General features: G+C 49.7%; 1 protein-coding gene across 2 annotated transcripts in view; it reads right to left on the minus strand.

The window, feature by feature from the left end:
- Positions 1-803: 803 nt before the first annotated feature.
- Positions 804-19,509, minus strand: part of ADAMTS10 (ADAM metallopeptidase with thrombospondin type 1 motif 10) — a 38,119-nt gene continuing 19,413 nt past the window's right edge. Inside the window, exons 7-25 of one of the 2 annotated variants that reach the window (XM_081895421.1) lie at positions 19,248-19,393; positions 18,116-18,159; positions 17,755-17,860; positions 16,950-17,096; positions 15,290-15,431; positions 13,477-13,584; positions 13,107-13,252; positions 12,952-13,015; positions 11,546-11,648; positions 11,300-11,433; positions 9,867-9,990; positions 9,397-9,477; positions 8,527-8,690; positions 7,133-7,259; positions 5,858-5,987; positions 3,515-3,719; positions 3,149-3,325; positions 2,488-2,644; positions 804-1,312 (exon numbers count right to left, since the gene is read on the minus strand). In XM_081895421.1, the coding sequence (XP_081751547.1) occupies positions 1,203-1,312; positions 2,488-2,644; positions 3,149-3,325; positions 3,515-3,719; positions 5,858-5,987; positions 7,133-7,259; positions 8,527-8,690; positions 9,397-9,477; positions 9,867-9,990; positions 11,300-11,433; positions 11,546-11,648; positions 12,952-13,015; positions 13,107-13,252; positions 13,477-13,584; positions 15,290-15,431; positions 16,950-17,096; positions 17,755-17,860; positions 18,116-18,159; positions 19,248-19,393 (2,415 nt within the window). In that variant the 3' untranslated portion in view covers positions 804-1,202. The remainder of the gene's footprint in view (positions 1,313-2,487; positions 2,645-3,148; positions 3,326-3,514; positions 3,720-5,857; positions 5,988-7,132; positions 7,260-8,526; positions 8,691-9,396; positions 9,478-9,866; positions 9,991-11,299; positions 11,434-11,545; positions 11,649-12,951; positions 13,016-13,106; positions 13,253-13,476; positions 13,585-15,289; positions 15,432-16,949; positions 17,097-17,754; positions 17,861-18,115; positions 18,160-19,247; positions 19,394-19,509) is intronic. The other variant, XM_081895422.1, reaches the window with a different exon arrangement.

A 19,509-nucleotide genomic window follows, 5' to 3' on the forward strand; every position in this document is an offset into this window, starting at 1 on the left:
CCTAGCAACCAGTCACCACCCAAATCCAGAGCTGTCAACTTTTTCCTTAAAGGGAAATTCTCTTATTCTGAATAGGATTCCTCGCAAGAAAAGGGAAAATTTGACAGCTATGCCAAATCCGCCCATGCAAACATTGGGAGATTTTCTGTGTAAGCTGTTACTACTACTATTATTTTTTTTGAAATTGTGCACACCTAAGAATTTTGTGCCACTGCAACTCCCCCACCCCACTGTCTGATTTTGAATTTCTAATTCTGATTGCTCTGGAATTTGGCATGCTGCCCTACACCTTCTTAAAAAGATAATTCTGGAATTGAGACGTACGCAGCTTTACTGTAGTTTCGAGTCTCCCAGGACAAGAAGGGACCTCCATCAGGTTCATGAGAAACCAAGAGAGGTGAAGGAGTTCCCCCCTCAAAGCACCAATTTATCGTTCACGTCCGCAAATTCAAAGGGAAGACCATGGAAGCATATAATCCCCAAATTCAGTGGGACATAAACACTTCCAAAAAATATCCTAGGATCTTCCCTCACTCGCAGGCTCTGATTTGGCCGCAAACCCCTGGGCTCTGAAAACAAGAGGTCTGTGTCCAAATTCCTGGATCTTCCTCCTTTGCAGCTTTGGAGAACCCCAGACCTGGAGATGAACAGGTAAGATCCTGTCACCTGCTTGTTTCTCCTAAGCGAGCCTCTAGCATGCGTGATCCCTTCCCTGAGGCCTTGCTGTATCCTTTTCTCTGCCATTCACCTGCAGCTCGGGATCCCTGCCCGACTTCCAGACCCAGACTCCTGTGCTATGCAACAGCCAACCCACTGATCAGGGGGGGAATTCTGGGACTGGAAAAATGGGGGGGGATGGGATGCTGATGGGACACTAGTGACTCGGGTGTGCTACTCCCACGCCGTCGGGTGGGCAGGGCAACGGCGGCACCCAGCTGTGATACTAAAATAAATAATAATGTCAGAGTTTCAAGTAATGCACTCCACAGCACCTCGCCCGGGTCCTCTGCCCGAGGCACAGCGACCCCTCGCACCGCGCTCTGCTGCGCCCCCCACGGAGATTCTTGTCTGCTCGTTGGCGGTCCTGGGGGAAGGGATGGGTGGTGGGGTGGGGGAAGGGCACAGCCACCCCTTGACCCCAGCCTTCCCGATTTCTTTGAGGCGCCGAGAGCCTGGCCCCCCCCCCAGCCACCGCTGCCCGTTTAACGCCCCTGGCAGGTTTTGCAGCACATCTGTCGGAAGTAAGGCCGGCTACAGAACTTGAACTTTAGCACCAAAGGGCAGTAGGCGACCTTGTTCACATCTTTGCATTCTGGAGAGGAAGAAAGCGGAGAAAAAGAGAATGTGTTATGTTAGTGGGTCAAGAGTAAGAGGGGACATGAAGAAGTTTACGAAATCAGGTGCAGTGTGGAGAAAGTGAAGTTTTGCTGCCTCTCTTGTCACGCTAGAAATTGTGGACGTCAGATGAAGCCGAATGCCGGAAGGTTCAGGGCAGATGAAAGAAAGGAACTCACTGCCTGGTAGGCCAGGGGTTTGGGATGGCTGGGCTAGGTATTTGTTGACTAGAGACCCCAGCCCTTTCCAGGCCCTAAGGGTTCTAGCTGTGGGGATGTCTCCTCCGGGCTCTCCTGGAGGAGCCTGGGAGGTAAGGACGGTCTCTTTGGGGTTCAAGAGACGGGTGACAAGACATCTGAATAAAGTGGACCACGGAGCAGGTCCATCTCCTCCTTGTCGCTGCCATCGTCAGAGGACTCTGCTCCCAAGCATTCCTCATCGGGGACTAAGGCAGTTTAGGCCTAGGACCCTCGTACCTACAGGACCGCCTCTCCTGGTCTGCCCCACGGAGGACCTTAAGGTCCATAAATAGTAACACCTTAGAGGTCCCAGGCCCTAAGGAAGTCAGATTAGCCTCAACCAGAGCCAGGGCCTTTTCAGTGATGGCTCCGGCCTGGTGGAACGCTCTGTCTCATGAGACCAGGGTCCTGCGGGATCTGATTTCTTTCCACAGGGCCTGTAAGACGGAGTTGTTCCACCTGGCCTTTGGCTTAGAATCAGTTTGATTCCCTCCCCCTCTTTCTTTTTCCTTTCTCCTCCTATGAAGACACTGCATCCTAATGTTTTAATGTTGTATCTTAATCTTTTAAATTGTATTTTAACCAACTTGTTTTTATTATTGGTTGTTAGCCGTCCTGAACCCAGTCTTGGCTGTGGAGGGCGGGGTATAAATAATAAAATTATTATTATTATTATTATTATTATTATTATTATTATTTAGGTGAGACCCAAGCCAACCCCTTCCTGTCCAGCTGGCCTTCTGTGGTCTGCAGGTTCTGGCCCATGCCACGGGTGTAAGTCCCAACAACTGGCCCCAAGACAGCCCAAGATCCTGAGTTAGGTGACAATAGCTTTGTCTCATGGGGAACAAAGTTTTTGCCACCCCCCGACCCCCGGGTGCTTGATACAAATGTTGGAGCAGCACGCAGGTACCTTCGGGGTTCTCTGTGGGTCCCGAGTCACACTTGCTCTCGCACTGCTGTGCCGCCGCAGGCTTGAGGGCTTCTACGCACTCCCCGGAGGGCTGCCCCGTGTGGGTCATGCACTGGACCGAACGGCGTTGCTGGCCAAAACTGCACTGCCCAGAGCACTTTAGGGAAGAAGAAGGAAGATGCAGGAGGGTTAGGAAGGGCTAAACAGTATGAAGTAAGATCGTAGCCCTCATGATTTAAATAGAAACACAAGAAGCACATAGAGGGACAGACGGATAGAAAATTTTGGACTTGCAAAACTCTGATTGTACTCTTATTTCCCCCTAAATGAAATAAATATAAAATAAATAAATACTACATAACATTTAGGAATTGCCTGAGAACATTCCTGTTTACCTGTTGGATTACCTATTGAGTCCCCAAGCCTTCACCCTTGGTTTGTCCCAACCAATATGGCTCCCCAGTGCTTTCTCCATTGGTTTGACCCACTCAGTATGACTCCCAATCCCCTTCACCATTGGTCTGACCCAACCAAGATGGCGGAGCAGCTCTATTGACCTCCATTGACTCTTTGCCTCTGGTTGAGGCTCCCTGCAATGGAACAGACTAGTGGAACAGTCCTTGCCAGCTCTCAGAAGTGAAAGAGAGCAGCAGTTCCATACCTCTCCCCACTCGCCGGTGACCCACCGCGGGGGTGGACAACGCCGAAGGCTGCACCTTATACTGGTTGGGGGCTTGGCGTCCTCGGGACACTGGGAGGTGGGCAAGGTGGAGGTGTGGTCGCCGCTCTTGCAGAGGACGATTCGGTGGCGGAAGCCGGGCCCGCAGTTTGGGGTGCACTGTAGAGAGAGGATGCTGTTATGGACTGGGGCAGAGAAAGGAGAGCTTAGCTGAGCTGAGCAGCTCGTCTGGCACATGACCCAAATGTTTTGTCTTGACAGGGGGTAGCCACTTGTTTAATCGGTGTGTGTGCTTGTGTGCCATGCTCAGTACATATTAGACATTTAAAAAGACACAGAGGCTCTTACCTCAGACCAGTCGAGGGCGGCCCATTCTGGGGGGCAGGTCTGGTTGCCGCAGGGCTCCAGCACGCGGGGGCGTGGGGAATTGCAGGCGGTGTCGTCCAGGATCTTCTCCTCCGTGGTGGAGATTTTGCGCCGGCAGGTCACGCTCCGGGTGCGAACGCCCTGGTTGCAGCTGCGGCTGCACTCAGACCAGTTCCCGATCACCCAGCTGCCAGAGGCGAGAGGCAGAAAGGATAAGTTTGCTTCCCCTGTGTGCTGGGAAGGGTGTGGGGAGAAGGGGCAGCTACAGGCCCTGGCAGTGCAAACGTCCAGAGGAGGGAAATTTGGGGGTTTAAATGAGAGAAGTAAATTCACTCAGGGGCATGTCGCAAAGTCTCCAGAGCTTCCAAGGGGAAAGGCTGCAAAGTTTGGGACATTTTAGAGAAAAGGCGAGGAAGAGGTGACATGATGGGAGTTTATAAAGTTACATGTGGCATGAAGAAAGTTTTTCTCCTGACACTAGGACTTGTGGACATCCAGTGAAGCTGAACATTGGAAGATCCAGGGTGGATAAAAGAAAGTCCTTTTCCACACTGCGCATGGTGAAACTGTGGAACTCCCTCTCATCCCAGGGATGACTGCCAGCTTTAAAAGAGCCTATTTTTAAAAGACCAATTCATGGAGGGGAGGGCTGTTAATGGCTAGGGCTGATCAATATATTGATATATCACCCCAAACCAGTTTGAAGTCCGAAAGATTATATCAGTTTCATAGTTTTTGACCTGGCAATATATTGTGAATCATGATGTGTGTGTGTGTGTGTGTTCTTGTGTGTTATGCAAAAATCACAATGTGGGAAAAACTGTGCAGCCAGCCAACCTAGCTCCATCCTTTGCGGTAAATTGTGATGTTTTTTTATCTGGTGATATATTGTGATGTTGAAAACCAGTCATTGCCCAGCCCTAGCTATTAGTCACAATGGATGTGCTCTGCCTTCACAGCTGGAGACAGTAATGTTTCTGGACACCGTTGGCTGTAAACCGCAGGAAGGGAGAGGGCTCTTGCGCCTGGATCCTGCTTTCACACAGGCAACTTGCTTAGCCACTGTGAGAACAGGACCCTGGACTACGTAGGCTGATCCAGCAGGCTCTTATGATGTTCTTATGAGCTTCTGTTACCGAATCCGTATTTAAATTAGAATCAGAGCTTGGTGGATAAACCACTAACTGGATTTCTATCAGTGGCTGCATGGATGGTTATAGCCGCATTCTGGAAGGATTCGATTCAAAAACAGGATGGCGTATTCCTTAAAGGGTGGGGGAGGGGACTGACTCACAATATTGGCAAGAGGAATGAAGTACCCAGGACACCTTTCTGGGAAAATGGTGGAGCTTTCACAACATTCAAAAATCATCCAAGAAACCAAAAACCAAAGGTTTATGCTGACTTGCGGATCACTTAAGATGCATTCTGCTCTAAGTTGTGGCGTACGTAGGGCAATACAGGTTTTCACAATGTATTTCGGGGGAGAAGATAAATAAATATTTCAAAAAGAAAGGGAAAGGGATGCATAGGTATGTAAAAACTAAGAGACCCTCAAATGTTTTCTTGGAGGAGGGGAGAGTTGGTATTTTCCCTGTCTCAATTGGATTGTTGTTGTTATTTAAATTTGTATACTGTCTTGTACCTGCAGGTCTCAGGGAAGTTACAAATTAAGATTACAATATAAAAACACAGAATACATAAAAAAATGCAAACCAAAAACCCCAATAACCCCCCCAACACATTTTAAAAGGCCATCAGAAGTCAATCAGTCATGCCTGGGAGAAGAGGAACATTTTTGCCTGGCACCTAAAGGTGTCTAATGAATGCGCCAGGTGGGCATCCCTGGGGAGAGCGTTTCCACAAATGGGGAGCCACTGCAGAAAAGGCCCTGTTCTCGTGTTGCCACCTTCTGGACTTCTTGCGGAGGAGGCACGTGAAGAAGAGCCTCAGATGATGAATGCAGAGTCTGGGATGGTCTATATGGGGAGAGGCAGTCCTAGAGGTATTGCGACCCTGAGTTGTTTTAGAGGTCAAAACCAGCACTTTGGCTTGGGCCTGGAAACTAATTGGCAGCCAGTGCAGTTGGACCAGACTATGCCCCGATGAGCAACCTGGATGCTGAATTCTGCTGACGTTTCTGAACCATCTTCAGATACAGCCCTACGTATAACGCATTGCAGTAATCTAACCTCGAGGTTACCAGAGCATAAACAGTAGTTAGGCTTTGTTTGCCTGTTGGATAAAAGAGTCTGGGCACTGGGCCTCTTTTGGGGTGCCCCTCCCCCTAGGATGCATAGGCCCCCCCGAAAGCATCTAACTTACGCCGGCGGGCAGGGCTCAGTGTTGCACAATCTCTGTCTCTCGGGCAGCTTAGTGTCGGGGCTGCAGAGGTGGTTGAAGACCGTGGAGCTGTCGGCTTGGTTGCGGCAGACGACGGGCTGGACCTGGCTGCCTGTAAGGATGGCGCTGAGTGAGGATGCTGAGGTCTGAGCAGCGATAAACAGCAGCACCTTCTCACTCACTCTCCACACCCTAGGTGCCAACTCTCTGGGGCCCTGGGTGCTTGAGCATCCACAAAATTCCCCTTGAAGGGATTTTCAATGCCAGGGCATGCATGCTGCATGACACCCACGGTCCCAGGTACCCACCGTCGCGGGGCCAAGTTGGCACTCCTGCCCCCCACCCCCCCAGGTTCCATAACACCCCCTAGCCAAACAGTCTGCTTTTCAGTGGTAGGAACTGCCTGCCCTCATCCCCATAACATGTGTTTTCAAAAAGATGTGTGGACAAAAGCAAGGGTTTATCTAGTTCAGAGCTGGCTACAATGATTTGGGAGATTGAAACCTGGAACCTTTCCCATCTAAAGCAGCTGCTCCACCACTGAGCTACTGAAGTAATTTTCATGTCCTTGTGTTCCCAAAACAGGGACAATGTTTTTCCTTCTACTGAGTCAGGCTGCTGGTTTGTCTAGCTCACTGATTGGCAGCGGTTCTCTAGGGGTTCAGGTGAGGTTTGCTCCCAGCCGCACCTGAGATGCTGTTGGGGATTCGAACCCAGGACCTACTGCGTGCAAAGCAGATGCTCTGCAGTTGAGCGATGGCCTTTCTCCTATAAATAAAGCAAGATTCTAGTCCTCACAGTTCTGTATGGCTTAAACTGGAACATGGGGATCTGCCTTGGAGCAAGTCTTCCCAAAGGTCTGCCGAACTTAGCAGAGTCTCTACACCACTGTCGACACAAAAATGGCAGGGTCTCTCTAGGGGTTCAGGCAGGGGCCCTACCTGGGTTCGAACTGGGCAGTGCTGGATTACCAAACAGGCAGAGTAGGCACCAACCTATGGACCCCACACTTTTTAGGGGCCCCACAATAACAGATCAATATAAGATTGATGTGATATTGAAATAAAATTGATTTATTGAAATGGTTGGTTGGTTGGTAAAATCAACAATATATTAGGGGATAATTTGCACAGGGCCCCCTGAGATTTCGACTACCCAGTGGCCTCCACGGGATTTAATCCAGGACTGGAACCTCACCTCCTGCATGCATACTGCTGCTGCACCTCTGAGCTGGGCCCTTCCAATAAAGAGTCTTACCTCCGCCACAGAGGGCCGAGCACTTTGTCCACGAGACATACTGCCACAAGTACTGGGCGACGGAACCACGGACAATGGGTGCATTGAACTTGTAGCGGATTCTCTGCAGTTCTTCCCTGACGAGCACCTTGGGGTGGAAAGGAGAGAGAATAGGGAGGCACAGCCGTGGTTGGTGGAGAACCCCGCACTTTCCCAAAAGGACCCCAGAAGCAGAATTCTCTACTGGAAAATAAAAAACACACCCCCCCACTCCCCGTAGCTGTTCTGTTGCATGACTTGCGGGACGTTATTGCAATCCATCCAACAATTCATGTTTTGCCAGATGGGCACACGAAGGGGCAAAGGTTCACAGAGGTTTCCTACAAAAGTTGCTAGAAGGAACTCTTCCTGAGATCACTTCCTTTGTCTGTCTTGGCAGGAAGCTGTAGTACTAAATCCTTCCTTCCTGTCTCAGCATCTCTCTCTTACTTCGTCATGCCTCCAAACTGGCCACACATGCATGCCTAGCTCAGGCACCCTTTTTGAACACTTTTGTAACTTAGATAGTGATTATAAGTCTGCCTTCATTTTGCTACTGTACTTCAAGACCAAGCTTATGTAAGTAAATACTACTTTTACTTCTTCACAAAGCAATGTCATCATCATTATTATATCATCGTATTGAAAAGTTGGAAGGGATCTTGAGGATCATCTAGTCCAACCCCCTGCAACGCAGGAATCTTTTGCGCAACACAGGATTCGAACCCACAAGCCCAAGATTAAGAGTCGAATGCTCTACCAAATGAGCTATCGCAGGTCCTTGGGATTGTTATTTTTAAGGGGGAGAAAAGGGGTACTGCCGGGGGAAATCCAGTCTGCCTTAAAGCAGCCCAGATTATTGTTTCTAGAAGATTAAATCAACCTTGTTTTAGCTTCCAAATTTAAAGCTACAGAGTATGGTAGTTGCTGATCTCATGCACGTGAGCAAGGAAGAATAATAACTAAATAATATATCCTCTCCTAAGGCTTAAACCCATTTCTACATTATATGACCCTTGGTCCAACAAGGATCACATGCCATCCCAATTACATGGCCAATCAGCTTTAGCTGTGTGCTGAGGTCAAACAAGGGCAAATGGAGACTGTTAGTGAGCATGGCCATATCTGTCAACTTTTCCCTTTTCTTGCAAGGAATCCTATTCAGAATAAGGGAAACGTTGACAGCTAAGGGCATGGCGTCCTTTACTGGTCGCAGGGAGAATCTTGGCTTATCAGGGATCACCCTAAAGCAGCGGTTCCCAAACTTTTTTGTGCCCCACCACAAAAAGCACTCTTCAGTAGAGCACTGGTACCTGCTTTACAAAGACTGATAGTCTTAGATACCGCATTTAGTAACCCCTGCTCAGTCAACGAACCATGACGATGAGGGTGACGTTGGTGGGGCCCAGAGATTCCAGGGACTCCAGCTCGTCTTGAGCGCGTCTGTAGTGGAAGGTGGTCCCAGCGATGTCAAAGCGCCGGGGTGGGTCAATGGAGAGCTTTCCGTTGACGAAGTACTCGTCGTTCTCCCCTCTCAGAGCTGGAAAGAGAATCCGGGGTGTGTGGGGTGTGACCAAGTCAGGGGTGGGCTGAAGCACTTGCATCCCACCCCCCAAAGGATTCAGGGATATTTTTCATAAAAATCATAATTGTATTATTTGTTCCCCACCCATCTGACTAGGTTGCTGCAGCCATTCTGGGCGGCTTGCAACAAAATATTAAAAGCACAATAAAACACCAGCCATTAAAACTTCCCTATATGGGGCTGCCTTCAAATGTCTTCTAAACATCAGATAGTTGTTTATTTGCTTGACATCTGACCGAGAAGGCCCTCTGCCTTGTTCCCTGTAACCTCACTTCTTGCAGGGAGGGAACCGCCAGAAGGACCTCAGAGGTGGACCTCAGTGTCCGGGCTGAACAATGAGGGTGGAGACGCTCCTTCAGGTATACAGGACTGAGGCCATTTAGGGCTTTAAAGGTCACAACCAACACTTTGAATTGCACTGGGAGCCACTGTAGGTCTTTCGGGACTGGTGTTATATGGTCCAGCCAATGGCTCCCAGTCACCAGTCCGGCAGCCGCGTTCTAGATTAGTTGTGATTTCCGAGTCACTTTCGAAGGTAGCCCCACGGACAGCACATGGCAGTAGTCCAAGTGGGAGATAAACCACATGCAAAACCAGAGTTTGGAGGTGACCTCAAGGACAACCTGCCTGGGGTCTTCCCTGCTTAGCTAAGGTTTCTCACCAAGGTAGTTCAAGGAAAGGTTGAGCTCCCGAATGTCGATATGCACCGATCCTTTGGGGATCCATATCACCTCTTCATAGCCTGTGGAGATAATCAACCAAGGTAAGTTCTAAGAGGGTCCTCAATGCTCAAAAAGCCAAGAGAGAAAATTTGGTGCAGGGAATTGCAAAGCACAGGAAGAATTGTGTTGATGCTGTCTTCTACTATGTCAGTGCTGGGATGGGAACCTGGGAGACCAGGCTTCAAATTAGTGTTTTTTAAGGGCACTGGTCAATAGGCATTACAGGCATTGGGCAATAGGTGCTATGCATTGCTGGGAACTTCCCCAATCAAGTTCCACCTGTATGATTTATTTTTGAAAGCATCTGCCTTCGAAAAGAAAAACATTTGCCTACAACATGTCACAACCGTCTTGGCCACTCTCTGTGCTGTACATTTGTCCACCCATCGGGTCACCAGGCGACCCTCACCTCCGTCCGGCAGCGAGTGGTTGAAAAGTCCTTCAATGGTCTCGCAGGAGCTCCCGTCCCCTCCGCAGACCCGGCACTTGTCCTCCTTGGTGTCCGAACCCAGGATGCGGTCGCAGCCCACGTGCTTATAGGAAACAAAAGGAGAGGTTTGACGGAGGAAGTTCTTGGAAGAGTTAGGGATGGCCACTCAGGTTGGGCGATACCGGGTGTTCAACATTGCAATGTATCACCAGCTAAACATTGCGATATACCGAAATATCACTAATCTGAAATAAGGATGGAGGCATTGGCTTCACGGATTTTCCCCGCATCAGTATTTTTGCATAGCACATACACGCATCATGAATCGCGATATATCGCCAAGGTCAAAAATTAAGAAACTGATATCATGCTATGATGTTCAAACCGGTTTTGGATGACATATCGATATATCGCCCAGCCCTAATGAGACCAACCTGGGTAGCCTTAAAAGAAAATAGGCCTTTCTAAAGAGGAATTGGTTTGGCCAATGGCCTGTTTGGTCCAGTGTCCTCTTCTCACAGTGGCCAGCCAGATTCCTCCAGGATGCCCACAGGCAGGAGATAAAGGAGCAAGCCCTGTGCCTCTCACTGTGATTCATAAAAAAACTAAGAACCTGCAGCTGGGACTCATCTAGTCCACCCTCCTGTCCTCAGAGTGTCCAGTCAAATGCCCCCCTAAAAAGCCCAAGCGGGATGCGAGAGTACGTCATAGCCTTCTCTTGCTCTCCACCATTCTTTTCTTTTTAAAATATTTTATTAAGGATTTTCTTGTTTTACAGAGGTAAGTGTAATGCCTCGTATTTTTCTTTTCCATGTAACATTTTTACAAATCCGTTTCATTTGTTGAGGCATTAGGGGGAGAAGAAAAAAAAGAAAGGGGGGTGGAGGGAGGGGAGATGGATGGGGGTGGGGTCGGGTGGCGGTGTTTCTATTATGCTTAATGTATGTGCTCTCCACCATTCTAAGGTAGACTGTCTCTGCCTATGAAGGCTCTATTTGTGAATCGCCAGAAACTAAGTGGCCAACCAGATGCCCAGGATGGGAAACCCACAAGCAGAAGCTGACCATCATAGCAAACCTCCCTCCTGTGGCACCCAGCAACTGGCATTCAGAGGTAGACTGCACCAGTCCAGGAGGTGATACGCAGCCATCATACCTAGCAGCCACTGATAGCCTTATTGTCCCTGAATTTATCTAATCCCCTCAGTTAGCCTGATCCAGAAGACTCTTCTTATGTCCTTAAATCATGTGTCCCCCTCTAAATGGAAAAGCCCCCCAATGCATAAATCTTCCTTTATAGAGAAAGTGGACCAACCTCCCCCTCCCGACGGTCCCAGAAGCTGCCCATTAAACCTCAGTCGGTCGGAGGCCTACGGGCAACGAGGAGGAGTGGTTACAGCGCTGGAAAATCACCTTGCACTCTCCATTGACACAGATGTCGTTGGAGTCCTGGCGGCAGGGTGTTCCATCCACCACGGCTGCCGCCCTCTCCGTGTAGAAGTTGAAACCTTCCGCCAGGCAGTTGAGCGAACAGGACTTGACGCCTCCTGCGGAGAGAGGGCAATTTCAAACCACTAGATCAGAGAGGCTGGATTAGGAATGGGTGAAAGTTGCCCCGCGCCCTCCCCCCAGGGTGTGTGTGTGTGGAAATGGCCTTACCTCCTCGGTAAGTCTTCCAGGTGTAATACTTTCCTCGGAAGGGGATATTATCAAACTCGGCACACTGCAGTTCTCGGAAGTCTTGCGAGCCCGGTAGGCAGTCCTGGGGTGGGGGCACAGAAAGATTGCCAGATTTATTATCGGCTTTCTGAGGGGTGTGATTTACAACCGGGGGGGGGGGCTGCTTTTTTTAATGCCTGGAAGCAGAGATGGCGCATTCTGGACCCCACAGCTGAAATACTTTGCTGGGAGGTGCAAGGCAGAAACTCCATGAATGAGCTATAAGGTTGGGAGCTGTTGTCACTTCTCACATCTGTTTATCATTATTAATATTTATTAAATTTGTATACCTCCCTTCACCCGAAGATTACAGGCAGCTCATGACGTAAACATTCAAAACAAGAACCCAAAATACAGTTATTGATTGTGTGTGTGTGGGGGGGGGGAACATTCCTAAACCCTCGAAACTGACAAATGGTAAGGTAAAGGTAAAGGGACCCCTGACCATTAGGTCCAGTCGTGGCCGACTCTGAGGTTGCTCATCTCGCTTTATTGGCCGAGGGAGCCGGCGTACAGCTTCCGGGTCATGTGGCCAGCATGACTAAGCCACTTCTGGCGAACCAGAGCAGCGCACGGAAACGCCGTTTACCTTCCCGCCGGAGCAGTACCTATTTATCTACTTGCACTTCAACGTGCTTTTGAATTGCTAGGTTTGCAGGAGACAAATGGTAGGATTTTGATTAATTGGGATGTGGATGAAAGTACAATCTGCAGAGCTGTGCCAGACAGGGAATCCCTGGGCTGGCTTCTGCAAACCAGCCTGGCTGGCCTAGCAAACAGCAAATCTGTCAACAGTGGCGCTGGCTTGGGCCCTAGATTATGGGTGCCCAGTGGCAAGCAGGTCAGGACAAAGAGCAAATCTGTTAACATGACAAAAGGTGTTGATGTGCTATCAGAGAGGAATTCTGTGGCCTGGGGAAGCAGACAGTGCCAAGGTGATGGGTGTGTGTGTGACAGGAAAAGAGTCTTTCAGCAAGGTGTGCTGGGAAGAAGAAAGGGAGAGAAGGATGGGGTCCATCTTGGGCAGGCTGGCTGTAGGCCAGCTGGGAGAGATACCTTGGACTCCAGGGCTGCACAAGCCCCTCTTGAAACGACCGTGCTGTAAGATCGGGACTCCCTCCAGGCAGACTGAAGGCGTAAACAGGGCAATAAACCACATTTCTTAAAGCTATGGCAATCTCCACCGTGTTGCAATTCTCCAAGAGACCACAGACCCTGGGTGAACACTCAGAACCCCTTGGGATCTTGCTGCCTCTCAGCAGAGAGTGGGGGTGGCGCTCAACTTTCATAACAATCCATTCCTTTGCCCCCACCATCCTCCCATCCCAGAATCCCTTGCTACTCACGTCAGTGTTACAAGACCGGTAACGCTTCCGTTCCCCGAGACAGTATTTCCCACCAATCGTCGGCCTTCGGAAGAGAGAAAAGGAGGTAGACGTGGGAAATGGCATCCCAGGGAGTATGGGGGATGTCTCAGGTGTTCATGCAAGTGTCCACTTACCGTGGGCTGTCGCAGTGGCGGATGGATGAGGAGACGCCTCCCCCACAAGTCCGGCTGCACTCTCCCCATGGCGACCACGTCCCCCAGGCTCCGTCCACGCCCTCGGGCCGTGTGCCGAAAGGAACACATTCCCGTTTGTAGCACCACTGGCGGTGGATACAGAGGATGGAGGGAAGAAGAGAGACCCACCGGTCAACAACAAGACCCCCCACATCGCCGGCGTTCATGCGCCTGACCTCAGCGGGACTGAATGATTAGGGGTAAACTGGCCGTCTGGAAGGGATCCCAAAGGCCATCTAGTCCAACCCTCTTTCAAGGCAGGAATCGCTGCTGTGGGTTAGGGTACAGCAAGGGTGGCCCTGCCTCTTACCCCCCTCTCGATGGTGTTAGTCTGGCAGATGGTCCCCTCGGCCGCTGGGATGCTGTTGGTGATGCATCGGTTGCTCTTGCTAAGGCACCAGAGCTCGTTGCAAACTTCCTGGAGGAGGAGGAGAAGAAGGACCAGTGGGTGGGTGGGGGCGCGGGCGGAGCTGGGAGGAGGGGTGCACGGCCGCAGAGGTTGGTGGTGCTACGTGACGTCTTGGACTAAGGAAGGAGGTGGCAACTGATGACTGGAGACTGAAGGAAGGATTAAAGAAACACAACAGGTCTCTGTGGAGACTATGTCTGGGAGATACCTGTGATACATCACCAGCTAAACATCACAATATATCGCAAGGTCTGAAATAAGGAGCTATGTAAAGGCATTGGTCGGTTTCATGGTTTCCCCTGCGTCATGATTTTTGCATAGCACACGTACACAGGATGGGAGCCTCAATGTCTCTCCTCTGGAGGCTTCAACCAGGGCAAAAAACTTGACACCCTCGCCCCCTGCAGCTATGGCTCTGCATTAAAGTAAATGGATTGTAGCAAACTGCACCAAACTCAGCAGACCCATTAACATCAATGGATCTGTCAAATGATGCTTTTACTCAGTGGAATCATTTAAGTCAGTGGGTTGCCTCGAATTATATCATGCTGTGAGGAGCCCCTTGGGGTATAGGAAGGGCTACAAAGGAAGAAGGTTGTGATTCCATTTCCCCACTCCACCCCCTCACCATTCCCCATCCATTAATAAGCAAAAATACTGCTTTTGAAAATCATCAAAGTGGAGAGAAAAAATTGGTGGAATTCTCATGGGTGGAGTGCAGGGGTTAATATACAGTCGTACCTTGGAAGTCAGAATCCGTTCCAGAAGTTTGTTCGACTTCCAAACATTTGAAAACCAAATCCTGGCATCTGATTGGCTGCAGGAACCTCCTGCAGCCAATCAGAAGCCGCGGAAGCCACATTGGACGTTCGGGTTCCAAAAGAACATTCGCAAACCGGAACACTCACTTTCGGGTTTGGGGTGTTCGGGAGCCAAAATGTCCAAGTTCCAGGGCGTTTGGGATCCAAGGTACGACTGTATTCCTTTTGGGGTGGTCAAGGGGTGATGATGATGATGATGATGATAATAATAATAATAATAATAATAATAATAATAATAATAATAATAATAATAATATGCTACCCATCTGACTGTGTTACCGCAGCTACTCTGGGCGGCTTCCAACAAATTGAAATACACTTGGAAGCACCCTTCCATTCATTCTGCAGAGAGCTCTGCAGTCTTCCCAGGTGCCCACAGTGCAATCAAATCACAGTTCAGTCACAGAATCATGGAAAGGGACCCCAAGGGTCATTTAATCCAACTCCCTGCAATGAAGGAACCACATGTAAAGTATCCCTAAAGAACTGTATTGGTAGTGCTTCCCACGAAGCAGCTTTTTCTACATCAGGAAGTGTGGTCACCCAGGAAGGCTGTGGGGCGCAGAGGGCATATTGCCTGGGGGAAATGTTTATTGGGAACGAAACATACACCTGCCTAAAAATGTCCAGAAACTCCCAACTGCCCTGTGAACCAGGCAGAAAAGGTGGAAGCCTCTTTCGCAGAAGGAGAGTGGTTTTTAAAAACAACCACCCGAAGGGCAGATTTCAGCCCCGCACTCCTGATTACTGCAAGAGTGGACCTTGGCTGACGCTGGTGTTGCAGCTGAGGGCTGTGGCTGGTTTAAAGGCTGGCCAGTGGGCGCAAAATGCCTTGCCCATCCCTCCACCCCTCCACGTTGGGAATCAAGAGTAAAAGCAGGAAGGCTCTCTACCCCATATTTACACTGGCGAGATTTGACTCCGTACTGAAAGCGGCACTGCTCATCTGCATCGTAAGCCTGTCCTGGGGCCACCGTCGGGTAGACGAAATCCTGCTTGGGTGGAGCATTGTTCAGGCAGAGGCCCATCCCAGAGCTGGAGCAGCAGAGAGAAACAAAGGAGAAAGACATCAAGGGTTGATGGTGCTGAGTGCGAGAAGAGTTTTATTTATGAGCTGCAATTCCACATCAACGCAGAAAAATTATTGAAAATTATGCAAGCACAGACTAAGTAACTGGCTTCATTCTTCAGCTGGTAGAGCATGAAGCTCTTAATCTCAGGGTCATGGGTTCAAGTCCCATGTTGGACAAAAAGATTCTTGCATTGCAGTGGGTTGGACTAGATGACCCTTGTGGTCCCCTCCACCTCCATGATTCTGTGATTCTGTCAGACACCTAAAGTAGAATTTGGAGTGGTAGCATTAAACCACCACATATTTTAATCTATAGTTTTAAAGATTGAAGCAATGGAACAAAACACACTGAATAGCCATTTCTCAGTAGAAGAGTCATATGGGTTTGAACATGATCCGACTCAGCTGTTTCCTTGATTTTGTCTTGGAGTGAATCTCTTCAGCATCATCCAGAATCAAGTTCAAATCCAATAACACAGTCTTCTATCCTTGTGATCACCTGTTCATACAGTCCTACCTGAATTCTGGACCTGTTTTGTAGGTATCTGAAGATGAGGTTGATGGGCTGCGCCATTGCTTTCTGCATCTTCTGGCCTTGCCCGCCATGGCCGACACCTGGGCTTGGAATGACCCCCCCACACACACAAGACAACACTATTTCTAAGGGATGGGGGCCCCCTCTAAAAAAAGCATGGAATCATAGAATTGTAGAGTTAGACTGAGAGTCATCTAGTCCAGTGTTCCCCAACCTTGGGCCTCCAGCTGTTTTTGGACTACAACTCCCATCATCCCTTGCTAGCAGGATCAGTGGTCAAGGATGATGGGAATTGTAGTCCAAAAACAGCTGGAGGCCCAAGGTTGGGGAACACCGATTCTAGTCCAACCTCCTGCAATGCAGGAATCTTTTGCCTGACATGGGGCTTGAACCCATGAACCTGAAATTAAGAGTCTCATGCTCCACCAGCTGATCGTTAGAAAGGAATTGCCACCAACCTAGATGGCCTTAAAAAAAAGGATTGGACAAAATCAGGCAAGGAAGGGCTATCAATGGCTACTGCCCAAAATGGTTGCGCTCTCCTTCCACAGTGAGAGGCAGCAATGCTTCTGAATACTGGAGGGAATACCACAGGAGGGAAGATGGTTCTTTTGCTCAAATCCTGCTTTTGCTCAAATCCCCACAGGCATCGGGTTGATCACTGTGTGAACAGAATACTGGACCAGATGGGCCACTGGACTCATCCAGCAGGACTCTTCATATTCTTATGCACAACAATACTAAGTATGGAAAGCAGGACCCCAAATAATTAATAAACCCAGAAGACCCCCAGCATGCAAAAGGAGCCCATTGTGTCATTTTTGTGTCCACCACTTAAAGGCCGATTTGGAAAACTTTTGGAACAAAGAGACAGGGGAAATGCAAGTAATGGGGTGGTGTGTGCGATGCTTTGGAGACGCACAGTGGAAAACAGGCAGCCCCTTACTCAAGAAAGCTGGTTATATAGTCCCTACTGCACGTGGACCACACAAAGGGGTTGGTTTTCATGGTGATGTGAGCCGCCATCAGCTTGGCTGTCTCCTGCCCCCGGGAACCGCAGCTGTTTCCGACACCGTCGTGGTTCATGCCAAACCTGGAAGGAGAAGTGTGAAGCCAGAGAAAGAAGGAGCCAGTGTGGTGTAGTGGTTAGGAGCGGTAGTCTCGTAATCTGGTGAACCGGGTTCGCTTCCCCGCTCCTCCACATGCAGCTGCTGGGTGACCTTGGGCCAGTCAAACTTCTCTGAAGTCTCTCAGCCCCACTCACCTCACAGAGTGTTTGTTGTGGGGGAGGAAGGGAAAGGAGAATGTGAGCCGCTTTGAGACTCCTTCGGGTAGTGATAAAGCGGGATATCAAATCCAAACATGCCAAACAGGATTATTTGCTGCCTGCTTGGGAGTAAACAGAGCGGCAAGTGGGGGAGTCTATTGTGGAATTAACTGGCCGGCAAGTGGAGGGTCTATTCTGGAATAAACTGGGTGGCAAGTGGGGGAGTCTATCCTGGAATAAATCGATCAGCAAGAAGGGGAGTGTATCCCTGAGAAAACTGACCAACAAGTAGGAGAGCCTATCCTGGCCATTCGGATGTCTTAGACATCTTTGGTACCCCTGCACCTGACCCCTCCCACAAGCCTGCGGTTCAGAACACTACAACATAGCAGAAGTGGCCCCAAGCATTAAGCAAAACCTTAACCAGACACAAGACCAAACAATTTCCACATCAACCCCACAACCAGATCTGAACTCTGCTCACGTGTGGCCGATCTCGTGGGCGATAGTGAAAGCTGTCGCCAAGCCGAGGTCTTCGTTGATGGAGCAACTCCGTTCCCGCTCACACATCCCACCCACGGGCGCCAGTCCTGGGAGAAGCAGAGCATTGTCACAGGAAGACGTTATGTCAAAGCAGATTCAACCACGAGATCCAAAATCCTGATCTGCACATGGCTCTGGAAGGGTAGTTTGTAGCAAAGTCCACCCTCTCCCAAATGGAATCTGTCCTAGGTTGCGTCACAAACTGATATTGAAGTGATGCCTCCCACTTTGCTCTAAGGGGGGGGGGGGAGGGAATGGTAGAAACTGAGCGTTGCATTCAGTGGGAAAGGCTTCCTACCTACCTAGAGTCCCGCACGGTTTGTTTTTGTAGATGCAGATATCGTATCTAAAAAGCAGGTGCGAGAAGAAGGGAGATACAATTAAGGCAGATTCCACCCTGCCAACTGAGCACAGCAAATAAACGAGGGGCAGGTGGAGCTCGTCCACCCAGGAGAAGGAAAACTCTGACCCTAAACCTCCGCTGTCTTGTGGCGAGGAAAAGGCTCAGGAAGAGGAAAAGGCTCAGGACAAAAACGGAGCGGAGTCCCTAACACGGTTGGATGGTGCCTTCTATGCCTGTTTCTTGCAACTCCTGCAGCCAAGCTGGTGCCAAACGTCTTGTTCTGCTTTCCTTTGGGCCACACCAGTGAGGCCATAATGGGGGTCTTGTGGTCTGGGCAGCCCAGGACCTTCTACACACTGCTCAGGCTTGCGACCCGGGGAGGCCACTCGGGTGCTGTTAGTGCAGCAGTTTGACTTCACCCTCGGAGGCACACTCCATTGTCTCTCATGACAGACAGATGCCAACAACAACGACAACAGCTATTATGGAAATTCCACTTCTGGTGTTTTATAGCTCTTGTTTTGGGGGAAAAAGCGATGTTTGCTGCTCTTATTCTTAAAAATGGAATAAAAATTATTTAATTATGTTAAACAAACAAACACGAAGACAGAGAAACCTCTGGGTTGCGAGAGAATCTCAGCTTGCAAGGGATTCAAACATGGACATAGGCATGGGGGTGCAGGGGGGGGCAGCTGCCCCCCATCAAGTAAATAAATAGAAATACCTGACTAACTGACCAATTGCTTTGCAGAAAACTTGGTTCTGCCCCCCATAATGCCTGCTACCCCTAAAATAATTCCAGTGTGGCCCACAAGACCATCTCCCCCTAACCCCGCCCACCTGTCCATCAGCTGACAGCCCTAGGTGACATCAATTGCTGGGCAGCATTCAATCCTGCTAAGTCTGCTTGGCCAATGCATTCCCTGGGGCTGGGAGGATTGAACTGCCCTCTCAACAGTGGGCGAGTGGAGGGTTTGATGGCCGGGGGCAGCCAGTAGCATGCCCCCCCCCCCCCGCACAATCAGGATAAAACAAGATGTTTTGACTTTGGAGCCAACTGCTCTTTTACCACCAACATGGTTCCGGTATACCTGGTGATCAAAACGGCGGTGTCGTGATTGGCAATGCCGTTGTCCGGGATGGCGTTCCCGTTCCCATTGCGATTCACAATGGATTTCTGCCACTTGCAGAAGCTGTCAAGAGACTTTCCGGCATGGTGGTTGATCTCCAGGGTGGGCTGGAGGAAGAGGGAGAATTGAAAAGGTTTCAGAGAGTGTAAACGTATCAAATTCTCCCACTCTTTGAGACCTCCTGGACAGTATTGTTGGGGCACGTGAGGAAGGACATTTTCTG

Source organism: Podarcis melisellensis, assembly GCF_964234715.1.
Source record: "Podarcis melisellensis genome assembly, chromosome: 18".
Lineage (NCBI taxonomy): Eukaryota > Metazoa > Chordata > Lepidosauria > Squamata > Lacertidae > Podarcis > Podarcis melisellensis.